At 43.3% G+C, this 14,991-nt stretch overlaps 1 protein-coding gene across 2 annotated transcripts in view; it reads right to left on the bottom strand.

Moving 5' to 3' along the window:
* inpp5d (inositol polyphosphate-5-phosphatase D) overlaps positions 1 to 14,991 on the bottom strand; it is a 52,899-nt gene that overhangs the window by 17,946 nt on the left and 19,962 nt on the right. For both annotated transcript variants that reach the window (XM_079460950.1, XM_079460951.1), the window contains exons 12-16: positions 12,464 to 12,660; positions 12,224 to 12,341; positions 12,023 to 12,119; positions 11,437 to 11,575; positions 9,051 to 9,159 (exon numbers count right to left, since the gene is read on the bottom strand). In XM_079460950.1, the coding sequence (XP_079317076.1) occupies positions 9,051 to 9,159; positions 11,437 to 11,575; positions 12,023 to 12,119; positions 12,224 to 12,341; positions 12,464 to 12,660 (660 nt within the window). The remainder of the gene's footprint in view (positions 1 to 9,050; positions 9,160 to 11,436; positions 11,576 to 12,022; positions 12,120 to 12,223; positions 12,342 to 12,463; positions 12,661 to 14,991) is intronic.

Below are 14,991 nucleotides of genomic sequence, written 5' to 3'. Positions count from 1 at the left end.
AGAACACCAGGACAATTGGCGCCACTTATAAGCGTATGACCGCCTAGAGGCGGGGCTCTAGCCTGTAAGACAGTCTCCCGGACCGCTAACGGGCAAGCCCTCGTCCCGTCCAGGGGCCAGGCATGGAGGTTCCAGAGGCCTGCGTTGGGGTGCCACAACGTGCCCTTCCCCTGCAACGGAAGGTCCTTCGTCAGGGGAATGGGCCAGGGGGGCTGTCGTCAGATCTACCAGATCCGAGAGCCAGGTCTGGTTGGGCCAGTATGGCACCACTCACCAGAACCTGATGCCCCTTTCTCTGACCTTGCACAGGACCTGTGCAAGGAGGCTCACTGGGGGGGAAGGCGTACTTCCGCTTGTCCCGCGGCCAGCTGTGTGCTAGGGCATCCGTGCCGAGGGGACCCTCGGTCTGGGAATACCATAGCGGGTAATGGGTGGAGTCCGGGGAGGCAACAGGTCCACCTGTGCCTGCCGAACCGCTTCCCACATGAGCCGGGCTGCACGGGGATGGAGTCGCCACTCTCCGTGGGGAGTACACTGTCGAGAGAGCGCATCGGCTGTCTGGTTCAGGTTGCCCAGAAGAAACGTGGCCCGCAGGGATTCACCTGCTGACTCCCAAGGAGGAGGCGTCGGGCGAGTTGTGATAACTGCGGTGAGCGTATGCCGCCTTGCGATTGATGTACGCTACGGCAGTCGTGCTGTCCAACCGGACTAGCACGTGTTTGTCCTGCACGAGGGGCTGGAGCCTCCTCAGTGCCAGAAGGACTGCCAACAACTCTAGGCAGTTGATATGCCCACGCAGTCGGGGACCTGTCCACCGACCCGATACTGCGTGCCCACTTGCACACTGCACCCCACCCTTGCAGGGAGGCGTCTGTCGTTCCCACGACACGCCTCGAAACCTGTCCGGGACCCCCGCTCGGAGAAAAGGTCAAGTCTGACCAGGGTAAGAGAGTGCGAAGGCACTGAGGCGTTACCGTAATCCGCCTGGTGCCGGCGTGCCACGCCGTCCAGGGAACCCGACTCTGTAGCCAGTGCTGAAGCGGCCGCATGTGCATCAACCCGAGAGGGATTACCCCCGTCGAGGACGGCATGTGCCCCAGGAGCCTCTGAAAATTCTTCAGCGGCGTCGAGGGATTCTGACTGATCAACCTCAGACAACGCAGCACTGACTGTGCACGCTCGTTGGTGAGACGTGCTGACATACGGACAGAGTCTAGTTCCATACCGAGGTAAGAGGTGCTCTGCGCGGGGGAGAGCTTGCTCTTCTCCTGGTTGACCCGGAGGCCTAGACGGTCTAGGTGCCGAAGCACAAGGTCCCTGTGCGTGCACAACACATCTCGCGAGTGTGCCAAGACAAGCCAGTCGTCAAGATAGTTTAGCACTCGCACGCCTTGCTCCCTGCCAGGAGCTAAGGCAGCCTCCACTAGCTTGGAAAAAACCTGTGGAGACAGGGCCAGACCGAATGGCAGGACCCTGTACTGATTCGCCCTTCCCTCGAACGCGAACCGTAGGAACGGCCGGTGTCGGGGGAGAATAGAGACGTGAAAGTACGCGTCCTTCAGGTCGATTGCCACGAACCAATCCTGGTGACGTACCGAGCCCAGGATGCGCCTCTGCGTCAGCACTCTGAACGGCAGCTTGTGCAGGTGCTTGTTCAGGTGCCGCAGATCCAAAAATGGGCCGCAGCCCCCCGCCCTTTTTTGGGCACGATGAAGTACTGGCTGTAAAACTCGGACGACATCTCGGTTATAGGGACGGGTTCGACCGCACCCTTCGCCAGAAGGGCGGCGACCTCCTGCCGAAGTACGGAAGCATTCTCTCCTCGCCCCGAGGTGTACAGAATGCCACGAAACTTGGGGGGGGCGCCTGGCGAATTGGATCGAGTAACCGAGACGGACCGTCCTCTCTATCCAGTGTGACGGGCTGGTGCGCTACCAAGGGCCCAAGAACCGTGACAACGGGACCAGAGGGACAATCTGCCTCACCGTGCCGGGGGAGGCTGGTTCGGTGGCTGACAGTACGGTCACCTCGCACAGGGGGGACCCCCAGGGAGGTTGACGGCTCTGTATGTTTACCTGCTTCAGGCGGCCCAACGCAATGTCCGGAGGAGATTGCGGTCGGCGGCCCGATCCATCCCATACACCGTCTGCACGAGTGTGTTGTGGAGGAAAACCCAGGGGAGATTTGTCTCTTTGAGAGTATGTGGGCGCCGGACCCTGAAAAGGGCCCAGACTCGATGGAACGCGGCAGGCAGCGTCCTTTTCCGATCCGGCATTGGAAAGGCCGGGATTCGGGCCCAGTAAAATCTCCCCCTGGTTCGTCCCGTCAGGGCCGCTTTAAAGAGCCTCTTGGCGGGCTGCTGACGGGGAACAGATGCCCTCTTCCGCGGGGGTCCACCTCTGGTGGGTCGTCCTCTGGGAGGTTCCTTAACCGGAGGGCCGCCGCGGGAGGGCAGGGCTGCTGGGAACCAGACTGTGCCCGAGACCATGCCGACCTGTTGGCGGGCACGTTGCCGCGTGGCAGGATCATTTCGATCGCCTCAGTCTGCCAGACCGCGGAGAACTGCCGTCCTCCACGGTATCACCAAGCAGCCCTGCTTGCGAGATGGGCGCATCCAGAACCGACGTTCTGGGCGCCGCTCACCTGCGCAAGACTAAGCCACAGATGCCTCTCTTGGACCACCATTGTGGACATCGACCGACCCAGTGCACGTGCCGTGGCCTTCGTCGCTCGTAGCGCGAGGTCTGTGGCAGTACGTAGCTCTCATACGAGTTGGGTCGAACTTCCCGTCGTCCAAATCCTTCAGGACTTACCTGAAAAACCCGGAGGACCGCCATGGCGTGGAGAGCGGAGGCGGTTCGTCCAGCAGCACTGCAAGTCTTCGACGAGTGTCGAAGAGCTTACGTGCTCTGGACGGGAGTCTAGGTCGAGCCCCCCCCAGTGGCAGCTGTCTGCGGGCACAAGTGGCCCGCGACTGCACGCTCCACGCGGGGAACGTCAACATAGACTCTAGCCGCCCCACCAACCAGGGAAGTCACAGCCACAGAGCCCTCCGGCCTGAAACGCGCCAAAAGGAGCGCATTCCAGGACTTGGCGAGCTCGTCATGCACCTCCGGGAAAAATGGTAACGGAGCGGGGCGTGGCTTTTGACCACGCCCCCGAAACCGCGCATCTAGCCGCGAGCGTTCCGGCGAGGATGTTGTTACACCCTGCAACCCGATGCACGCGGCTGCCCGGGAAAGCATGGCCGACATCTTAGCCCGAGTCTCCTCCGGAGCTCTCTTCTCCGATGCCAGCAGGCAGCTGTCCGACGCAGCGACAGAGATAGCGTCATCATCCGTGTGCGAAGTCTTACCACTATGAGACGGCCGTCTGCCGCTCGTAGGGGACGAACCAGGTGAGCGTGAAGAGGTATAGATGGTCCGCGAGCGTGAAGCTGACGGCGCGACATCTATCGCGTCCCTAAATCACCCCCGCCGCTCGCCAAAGCGGTCAACCTCGCCGAAACGGCAGCTGAACACGCCTGGGAAACAGACGGGGTGGTGGCAGCGCTCGAAAGAACGTAGCCAACCGTGACCGCAACACCCTGATTGCTATGTCCGCACACACGGGACATTGCATCAGTGAAAACCTGCCTCAGCATGCTTGAGCCCCAAGCAAGTGACACAGGAATCATGGCCGTCAGACTCCGGGATGAGTCTGTCGCACCCAAGGATACAGCTACGAAACATGCTCGTAGCCGGAGGGACTTACCTCTTAAGGTCTGTAGCCTTCTGCCGAAACGCCCAGGGGAAGTCCACCGAAAGGAGAAGTCCGCTGCTCCGCGTCATAAATCCAGCAGGTTTTTCTCGAAGTCGAGTATCGCGTGTAGCATCAGCAAACACACAGGTTCCGAAGAACAAAGGATGAGTGAATGACCGCCGCCATCTTCCTTTATACCCGTATGCACGGGGCGGAGACTGGCGTGCGCGTGCCATTCGCCAAGCCCATTGGCGTTTTATTAATTAATTATCTCGGAGAAGGTAGGTTCTCAAGATCAAACCCCAGTCAGTCAGTCTCTCACAACGTCGAGAGACCGACTGAAGGGGAACTGAAGTTACTGAAGAGTCACCTCACAAGATGTTTGCGAGATGTTCTAACAATGTAGCTACTCTATCATCTACAGACAATAATCTTAAGAAACACTTAAATCATTTCTGTCTTTGTGCTCCACTTCGTGTGCATGCGATTTAATATTTTTATCAGCTCTGCAGCCTTACACCAACCCAAGTAACGAGCAATGCTGGCTTCACCTTTACGAATAACGCTGTAAGTGGGAGGGGGCATGGTCAGCTTGAAATGCATTTTCAAGTACACATTGAATTTTGCAACATTTAACATGCTGTGTGTTAATGAAAAATGCAATCCAAAATGTTCAACCTATTAATGTTTACGGATTTAGGGAAAATAACATTTAAATTATTGTTTTGCTACAGTTTTTCTTGAAAATCTTAAACATATATAATCCGTCCGGGGAATTCTATTTCAATTTGGTTGACCATATTGCATTCTAAATTGAATATTGCTACCAAAATGCTTCTATACACCGCAGGTCCCATGGATGTAATTTGCCATGTTGTGTCAACTTCTGTAGTGCTTTGAAAGGGAGGGTTGTCTGAGCCGTTGGTTGCAATTCACCTCAGCGCTAGATGCCGCTTAATTTTGACTGGAATATTGACTGGAATAGGGTGTTCATTTGGTATAGGATCTATTGACAGAAATGCAATATAATGTACAAAACTATTTCTTCAGAGGTTTATAAAGACTTAAGAACCGTAATGTTTGAATTACTTTAGAATAAGCTATTTCTATCTACATTCAAAGTGGGCCCACATACATTGAATTGGCCATGTTGCGCCGCCATGTTTTCTATAGTAGCTCTAAATGAACAAACATTTAACTACAAAGTGCATTTCCTCTACCCTGGGGTACATTGTCTGGTTGTCCCTGACTTTACAAATGGTGGGAAAACTTACGTATACTGCTATCTTGCTGTCAGATCAAACGCCTATAACAGGGTTGCTATTTACTGTTAGCTATCTCTTCCCTCAAACGTGCTGTGCAATGCAATGATGAAATGATTAGCTTTATCATAGCTTAGAACACGCAAATAATAATGCAAATGAATAAAATAGGCGAAGACAACACAAGTATATACAAGCAGCACACTGGTTCCAGATAAACAATGATGATAATATTACAACAACAACATATCTTGGTTCTAACAAACAGATTCTTAACAAGTAACAGAGATTGGCGCACTGGATTGTGGACGCCGTGACCATGGTGTACCGGTCCAAAGATGGCCTCCTTGTGGGCACTGGCTAAGGGCGTGGTACTACCAGTTGAGCATGGTACAACCAGGTGAGACCGGCAGCCAGTGGTACATATAGTGGTACAAATAGAGAAATAGCACTTCCCAGTGGCCCTTACGGTGCCGGGTGGCTTCTCGCCTAAGAGAAACTAGGCCTCCGCCCGTGATGGCCGGTGGCAGTTTCCCACCTATGTCAGGCTCTGGGACCCCCTACCTCTCCACTGGAAGGTTACAATGTCGAGCTAGCGCTCATGTCTGATACGCCCAGTCCAGTCAGCGTCGTTCCACTAGAGATTGTGACGCAGCACAGCGCCATGGCGTTTTCATAGGAACCCCATTCTGTCGACACGACGTTGAGAGACCGACAAAAAGTTAAAATCCCATTTAAAAAAAGCACATTAGTGCCATCTGATTAAAAAAATGTAAACACGTGTAATGACAAGATCTAGGTTCTTGTGTGAGCGCGTATGCATGTGTGTGTGTAAGAGAGTCTTTTCTGTATTGTAATTTATTTCATAAATTTATTTAACATTTTCTCAAAGTTAGCCTTACCAGTTAATTTCTGTGTGTCTATTTTGCACTCTTTAATGTTTTAGATTGTCACACCTTGATTTCTGTGCACTTTTATGCAGTGGCTGATTTACAGTTTGTACCACAAAAAGATGATCTCTGTTTTCATTTTTTAATTTTTATTTCACAAAGTGTCATCTCATTTCAAAGAATCTACATTTCAAAATGTAAAATGTTTCTATCAAAAATAAAAGAAAAGTGGGTTACATTTACATTTAGTCATTAAGGAACATGTTTTTAATAAAGACTGCAAGAATTGTTGGAGGCTTGGTGGTGGCGAATGTAGTCTGTTTATAGCCTTTACAGCTTTTTACTTCTGCCTATTATACTTAGGATTCAAAAATAATAAATCTTGTGTTCATTTATTAAGATTATCTTATCTTTGACAGGCATTTTAATAGCCAATAAAGATATGCATCTCAGTATCTGCGCATCCACAACCCTTGGTCAGATCTGGGCTTTTTCTGAGCTAGGGCAGGAATACAACGTGCTGGTCCGGTTGGACCAAATTCCTGCGAGCCACGTTTATCCCGGGCGACCTGGACCAGGCAGGCAATGTGCTCTCTCATCAGGGGACTCCCTGCGGAGAATGGAGACTCCATCCCCGCGCAGATCAGCTCATATGGGAGCGGTTCGGCCAGGCGCAGGTAGACCTGTTGCCTCCCGGGCTCCACCCATTGCCCGCTTTGGTACTCCCTGACCGAGGATGCCTTAGCACACAGCTGGCCGCAGGACAAGTGGAAGTACGCCTTGCCCCCCAATCAGCCTGTGCAAGGTCAGGGAAGAGTGGCATCAAGTACTGTTAGTTGCGCTTTACTGGCCCAACCAGACTTGGTTCTCAGACCTGGTAGGTCTGATAACAGCTCCCCCCTTGCCGATTCCCTGTGAAGGACAGGGAAGGGCAGGGTTGCCACGCCAGGCCTCTGGAATCTCCATGCCTGGCCCCTCGACGGGATGAGGAAACCATTATTGCTGCTCTTCAAGATCTCATGGAGGTTAACATAACCTGATCACCAGGTTCCTCAGGGGCGCAAGAAGGGTGAATCCACAACGATCATCCTCCGTACCCTCTTGGGACCTTAATCTGGTTTTACAGGGCCTACAGGCCTGGACTCTATGTTGTGTTTTTGTGTTTTTGCACGACCGGCAGTCGACTGTGAGGGAGCTGCCGGCATTTTACCTTCGGTTTGTTGTTTATTTGTTATATTGTGTTATATAAAAGTCTGTTTTACGTTAACCTGTTCCAGCCTCCTTCCTTCCTTTTACTGAACCGTGTTAAATATATATTTAACGCTTATATAAATCTGAGCAAACTGACAAAATATATGCTTTATATCCTGGACACGAGCACACCTTCATCCGTTAGAGAGAGCATCCAGCCTTTGCTGTCATCAGACAATCATTATCAGACAATCATTACATAATATATGTGACCATTAAGACTTAGGTTTTTTATGAAATCCTTAACTCTTTAAACAACCCACCCTTTGTAATAGTTTTTACCATTTATAATGGCCCACTAGCATCTTATAGCAAAATATTTCTTTTTTGGATATTAAAGTAAAGAAAATCCTTAAATACGTAAAAGTAGACGAGCAGGCTTATGGACAAAAGTATAATAATAGAAGGATTAATATCGATGTGGCGTTTTCGAAATGGAGAGAGCTTTGCGACCAGCTCTCGCATGTGTTTTAGTAGACAGGTAAGGAAATATTATATATTGTACAAGAAATAGTCATGCACAGATTATTTGAATAGATATGAATACAGTAACCCTATGAAATACGGTATATATCCGTATTTTAGTTAATACTATTGTTAAAGGCGTTGTTCGATGACGCAATATTTCAACCAAAGTTCAAATATTGTTTTTCACATACTTAGTAAATCTGAAATTTGTTCGACTGTGTACACGGACGACTGAATGACTGTATGTTTTAAACACATAAAACTGCACAGCATTAAGCTACCAAATCATTTGACAAAGTCAAATATCACTGACGGGCTAACGTAGCATTACATTCTATGTTTCTTGCAGCTAATTGATTACGATGACATTAAATAATGTTATCAAACGTAATAAATTCATTCACTACCTCGTCTGTGAACATGATGGGCGATCTGCATAAGCCACTGGATGGTGAAAACAACATCTCCTATCATTCCACTCTCCTGCATAACGTCATAAAGCTTTACCTTTGTTGTTTCAAAAGTGTACCATCTACCAAATTTACATTTGGTGCCTTTAGGTTTCCATCAATGCTTGCAATTCTCTATCTTGAGTTTAATGTGCAGTTATTTGTTCTTCTTAATAAAGTAAAACGCTTTTCCGCTGCCAAGGTTCTCTACTTCAAGTGCTATAAGTGAGTAGGTAACACGAATGCCATTGGAAGAAATTTTCAGTTTCTTGCAGAGATAGATCGATTCGCATATTAAAACTTAAATATTTCGTCAGAAACCACAGGGATTACTTTTATGTTGCCTCTTGGGTTTTGAACTTTAAAAGACATGAAACTGTGCTTGTACCAAGGACCACAATTCCAGATATAAATCTTTACTGTTGTGTCTAAATAAAGTCACACACATTTTGGATGGCTTGAAGTAGAGTAAATTAACAGCCAGCTCCTCTATCGGTATTCCTATGTCATTTTTGTTAGAAATGTTTGCATGCATTATTTTGGGCTTTTTTCTGCATTTTTGGGCCTAGTACACGTGATTGAACAGTGTTGAAATTTTTGGGAATTTGCCATGCAACTGGAAAACTGAGCTCCTGATAGATAGACAGGCAGATAGATAGATAGATAGATAGATAGATAGATAGATAGATAGATAGATAGATAGATAGATAGATAGATAGATAGATAGATAGATAGATAGATAGATAGATAGATAGATAGATAGATAGATAGATAGATAGATAGATAGATAGATAGATAGATAGATAGATAGATAGATAGATAGATAGATAGATAGATAGATAGATAGATAGATAGATAAATGACAGTTTGTATTTTAAATGGTTATTTTGTTATTTAATAAAATATTCTCTTGCAGTGTGGGTAAAATAAGAACTGATCCTGTTTCTTTGCAGTAAAGAAACTCAATGAGAGAGAGAGAGAGCTCTCACCGTAATCTATAAAGACTTTTCCCTCTTTCATCTCTGTGCTCAGCTGATCCTTGGCAAGTAGTTCCTGATACTGCTGCTGTTTGATCTTCATCACAATGTTCTCTGCATCCTGCAAAGATCAAAAATCTATAGGGCTACAGAATTTTGGTCTTTTCTTGTCTGCTGATATCAAAAGTTGCTACTTGAAAGCTCTCAGTAATAAAGGGGCCATTTTAACACCAAAACTACAACTCAGACTAGGGCTGTCACGATTATAAAATGTGGCTGACGATTTATTGTCTATTTAATAATTGCGTTAAGGCAATTAACAATTATAAAAATTCGTCATAATTCATTCATTCAATAATTTATTGAAGTTGTAGATGCAGCAAATCTAAAATCACCTTAAGAAAACTCATAAACACAAAAAATACAAATCTCAAAATGTAATTCGAACGTAACAGTAAATTGCAGGGTAAGGATGGTGGAAGTAAAATGCTGCAGATCACCCTTGATTTCTAAGGATTTACATAAATTAGTTATCTGCTATCTGAAACAATTGCGACTATGTCAAATAATTGCGATGAGACGATTATTTAATCATTGTGACAGCCCTAACAACGTTTTTTGCATTTAAGTGTAATGTAATGTCAATATGAAATAGTCTAAACACAATTCCTCACCTTGAAATTATAATGTTCTATCTGCTTTCTGAGCAATTTCGAGATATTGAGCTTTTATATAGCAAAAATGATATGGGGAACAAGACTTTTTCACAAATGAAAATTACAGAGACCCTAGAAACGATGTCAAAATCCTCTCAAATTTGTAAATGGGGATTTTTGGAACTTTGTAATTCTAAAAGGTTATGTTATACTTGGAATTAAAAGGTTCTGGCAAAACATTAACTGAAGCAATACATTTTAAGAATCACAAACAGTTTACTTACAATTGATTTTAAAACAAAAATGTGTGTTGTAATAATGTGTTGACATAAAATGTTAGATTTATTAGATATTTTATGATGAATGTTTTTTTCAAGTAGGTGTTAAATATTTTGTCTATTGCAGATGATAATTTTAGGTAGGAACCTGGATTTAATTCCACAGAGGGTGACACGGGAAAAATGGTTTTCTCTCTAAATGTATTAAATAACATGCTAATGTTTATTCTGCTTATTAAGACCCCATCAATTGACCCTTCGCAAGCACTTTGATTGACAAGCGATCTGACCAATCATAACGCTGATATTGTGTGCCCCCCCCCGTTACTGACTGCCATTTTGTCTGACAAACAAACCAGTCCGACTTTGCTTTGCGTCCCTGTGATGAGCGCGCCTTCAGAGAGTAGCATTTTCAGTGACATTTTAAAGTAAAGACATTTTCAGCAATGAAGTCGTAAAGCAACAGCTTTACTGTGTTTGCGGTGTTTAACACAAATAAAGATTAAGACACTGATGGACTGTTATTCTTAACGATAGATTCGGCTTGTTTGGATGCAATTATAGGTATAATTATTGTTACAGTTATCTCAAATCACAAATGTATCTCTCGTTATGCATATTGCAGACCTTTCTGTCTGAAATCAGTCACTTTTCCAGAAATTGTTCACTTTTTCCCCAGGGAGTGCACAAATTTAAACTAGGAGTGGTTGCGCATGGCTGATACCGAAAGCATGTCGGACATAGCAACAGGAATGAAGAGGTGCAGGGTTTTGCGAAGGGTCAATTAAATTGTTTACTATTTTACCTTTTAAAATAAATTTTAAATAAGAAAAAAAACATGCATGAAAGAAAGCTGATCCTGATTGGGTTTCTTATGTGTGCATTCATTGTGATGAACTCACAAATAAAAACCTATAGAACCAAATTTTAGAACCAAGAACCTATAGAACCCTTAACCAAGCGTTTGTAGGTAGACCCTTTTGTTATCCATAAAATGTCCCAAAATGTACAAAGCTTGGAAAAATTATTATAACGTAAATAAGTTATCATAGAACATGAATATGATGGTTAATAAATCAATTTGGCAAAAATGTGAGATAGAACCTTATAATTCTAAGGCGAAAAATTTATAAATATGCTAAAGGAAGCATTTGTGATTAAAAGGAAAATTACGGGTGAGGTCGTCTTTCCCCATATTAGAATATTCCATAGCATGTCACAAGGCATTCTGAAATTAGCCCATTTGTAATAAAGCATACTGTATAAAATTACTTTTAAATTGGGTCGAAGTCATTATCAGATACAGCTGCACTTCAATGTAAGTGTTGATGTGTAGCTAGATTTTCTTGTAAAGCATTTTTGCAGCGATGAAAAATTGTGATCAGTGCTATAAAATTCATTTGAAATTAACTGGATTGAATGAATGGAATGATTTGAATGAACTGGATTGACACATCAGCCTACCTGTGGTTGAAAATCAACCCTGTAATTCAGATCCCCCAACCAGAAGAGGTGTGGGAAGCGATGTGTTATGTCAAAAGGATTTTGCTTCTTATCTCCCAGATTTAGAAAACGCAGAATATTGATGTAGTTTTGGTTTCGTCTAGAAAAGGTACAAACATCAAATAATAAATAAAACATCAAATAATAAATAATAAATGGACTTAAAGTGCTAGTTCATCCAAAAATCCTGTCATAATTTCCAGAATTCCTCTAGTCATTTCAAACCTGTATAATATGCAGAACACATATAACATTTTTATGCAGATAATATTTAGAAGAACATTGCTAACCAAACAATAGTGATACCTATTCACTTCTATTGAAAAGATACAAACAATCAATCAAAAGCAAACAAAGTGGGTACCCATTGACTGATTGTTGGTTACCAACATCTTCTTTTGTGTTTTGTGTAGAAGAAAGTCATACAGGTTTGAAATGACAAGAGCAATTATATGTTTTTCAGTTACACACTTGTTTATTAAATAGTTTTTATATGTATTTTGTCAATGGCTTGTTGTTTTGTTTTTAAATAGGGGTTTTGGTTTACCTCAATTTTTTTTCACTTCCTGAGGTCAGGTGACTGTTGACAAACCCAAAGGATGTTCTGTTAAACATAAAGGAAACCCCCACTGCTCCCTTGTTCCCTATAAACACACACGCACCCACAATTAGGTTTTAACATGCAAAGATACATTTTACTCAGATAGATTTATATTTTTTATTTAAAAAAGGAAAGGGGTAACCAAACCTAGAGCATTAGCTATGCCGGTCTTAACACTGTCAGAGAAGACATGTGAGATGCGGTTCTCATGTTCTGGCTTGGCTAGAACTATAATTCTAATACTCCACAGTGTCTGACTAGCAATCTATTTACAACCAAAAAAAAGCAAATGAGTATAATACAGTTTATACGGTTGAATACATGCATACAGATAGACAATTAGTTGCATAAGCCTAGGAACCTGGAACCTGGCTTTGTGTGACTTACATGTTTAAAGCTAATGTTGGTTATATCCCGCAGGGCACTTCTAACTATGTCTACCCACTCCTTCTCTCCTAGTGGGTCTTCCTGTGTCCCAATTACATAGATATCATGTGGGATTTGATTGGCTGTGTCATCACGGGTCTTCCCCTGACCTTTCGACAGAAACCAGGAAGTGATGTTTTGTGGCGGACTCGCATTTCCTAAATATGCAGAAACAGTTCATTTTACCCACAGTTACTGAAAATTAAATACATTATATATATATATATATATATATATGTGTGTTTGTTTTCAAAATAGGAAAAGATCTATTTTTTTATAAATAAAGGTTAAAATATAGCTGCAAGCAGCAATTACGGGGTAAAGCACAAAGGGAAATATTGAAACTTGAAAACAAAGTTTTAAAACTTATGGGAAATGCACTTAGAACACAATAAGATTGATTAAAACTTTTGACGACTAGGTGGTGCTGTCACCATTTTTTCTGAAAAAGACAAGATGTGCCAGTGATGATACATACCAAAAGTCTTGAGAAGATACAGCCATATTACCCTTTGGCACAGTCGCCTTAGAATTCATTGAGGCTATATACAAAAATCTTTTGACCAATCAAAAATATTTTAATAACTTTTTGTTAGGGATGTCTCTAGAAGCCATATACTGTACCAAATTTATGGTAAACCAGATGGACCGTTTCATAGCGATTCGCTATTGCGTTCATTAAATTTTGTTTTTTTCGACAAAATTATAAATGGGTCATACGTCATATAGTGCATTCGAATCGGCAGGAGCTAAGGTTTCAGAGGAAAAGATAATTTTTAAAAACTTTTTAGGATATATATAGTTTGGACTGTTTGCCATGGTAACAGTTCAGACTGTCCCCTATGTGTGTGCACAACTTTCCCAATTTTTTCACAACTTTCCCGTGTACCGTTATATGAGCTGCCATAGACTTCAATGGCAGAAGAAGAAAAATACTAAGGGATACAATAGGTGTCTACGCCACGTGGCTTGACCCTAAAGAAGAAGAAGCAGAATAATAAGAAAACTAATGGATAGATTAGGTGCCTTAGCCACTCTTTGGCTTGACCTGTAATGAAGTCTACTTGTCATGACTATTAGATAAAAAAAGGCAACAAATTATAAAGAAAAACTAGTATGACAAATATGTTTAAAATGATATGCACACAATAAATATTTCGCTATATTATAGTGATAGAGATGTTATTTTGATAGATGTTAAATATATTTCACTAAAAGTTGACACTTTTTTCCATGTTGACACCACATGACTACTTAAAGCGATGGTTAACACAAAAATGAAAATTCTGTTATCATTTACTCACTCTAAAGTTGTTCCAAGCCTGTATAAATTAGTTTGTTCTGCTGAACACAAAGGAAGATATTTGGAGAAGAATGTTTGCAATTTTCAGTTCAATTTTCTTAATGTCTTTACTATGAGCACATTGATTTTATTAGTGAAAGTTCACAGGATGAACACGTCATGGCTATAAAAGCAGAAAACATGCTCTCTATGAGTGAATGCACAAACGCCCTGTCTCCAGATGCTACATGCTGTTCCAAATTTCATTCAAATTAAATTTTTTCTATGGTGTACGGGCAAAAGTGTATGTGAAAATTTGGATTGTTGGTGGCACTAGACTCCAAATCTACAGTATCATATTAGACTGTCCACTATTTGTGTGCCAAATTTCATAACTTTTCTATGTACAGTTCTATGCCATAGACGCAATGGCGGAAGAAGAAATATGCATAACACTTAAGTATAGGCACCAATTCTTACTATTAACTATTTGCTTATTAGCATGCATATTATTAGTATATTGGCTGTTTTTTGTACTTACAGTATAAAGCACATATTCTAAATGATCTTATTCTACTTCCCTAATCCTACCCAATAGATAAACTTTACAATAACCTTACTAACTATTAATGGGCAACAAATTAGGAGTCTACAGTGGAAAAAGTCGTAGGTAATGTTTTATTAATAAAGAAAATTGGACCTTAAAATAAAGTGTGACTGAAATATAGCTGCAAGCAGCAATTACAAGGTCAACCAAAGCCCAAAGGGAAATAGTTTGGACACGTCAAAGGATCAGATTTTCCCTCCTCCCCACTTGGTTACGATTAGCTCGTGGTGTAGTCTTGGTTGCCAATCATGTCAGGAGGGGGATGTTATAACCCGAACGCACCCCTTGGGGCAGTACGTGACGCTGGAGGCTCATGTTGTTTCGGTTCACCTAGTTTGTGGTGGTGTCGCAGGTATGTAGATCACAAATGTTGTACTGTTGCTAGTCTGCTGCTGGTTTATGTCGGATTCCGATTTTTCATAGAATGCTTTGCTGTTTTGCGGCTTCCCCGTTTTCATTTGATTGATGGAGTAACGTTACTTTGCTGACTTGCGCATTGCGCATTGTCTGCGATATTCGTGTGTCTGCATGTGGTTGTTCCAGGCGGGCTATGTGGTTACCTTTTCTGGGTGGTAGCTTAAAATAACTATTGTGTGTATT

Source organism: Barbatula barbatula (assembly GCF_947034865.1).
Source record: "Barbatula barbatula genome assembly, chromosome: 7".
NCBI lineage: Eukaryota > Metazoa > Chordata > Actinopteri > Cypriniformes > Nemacheilidae > Barbatula > Barbatula barbatula.
This window is presented reverse-complemented; position numbering and strand designations above follow the sequence as displayed.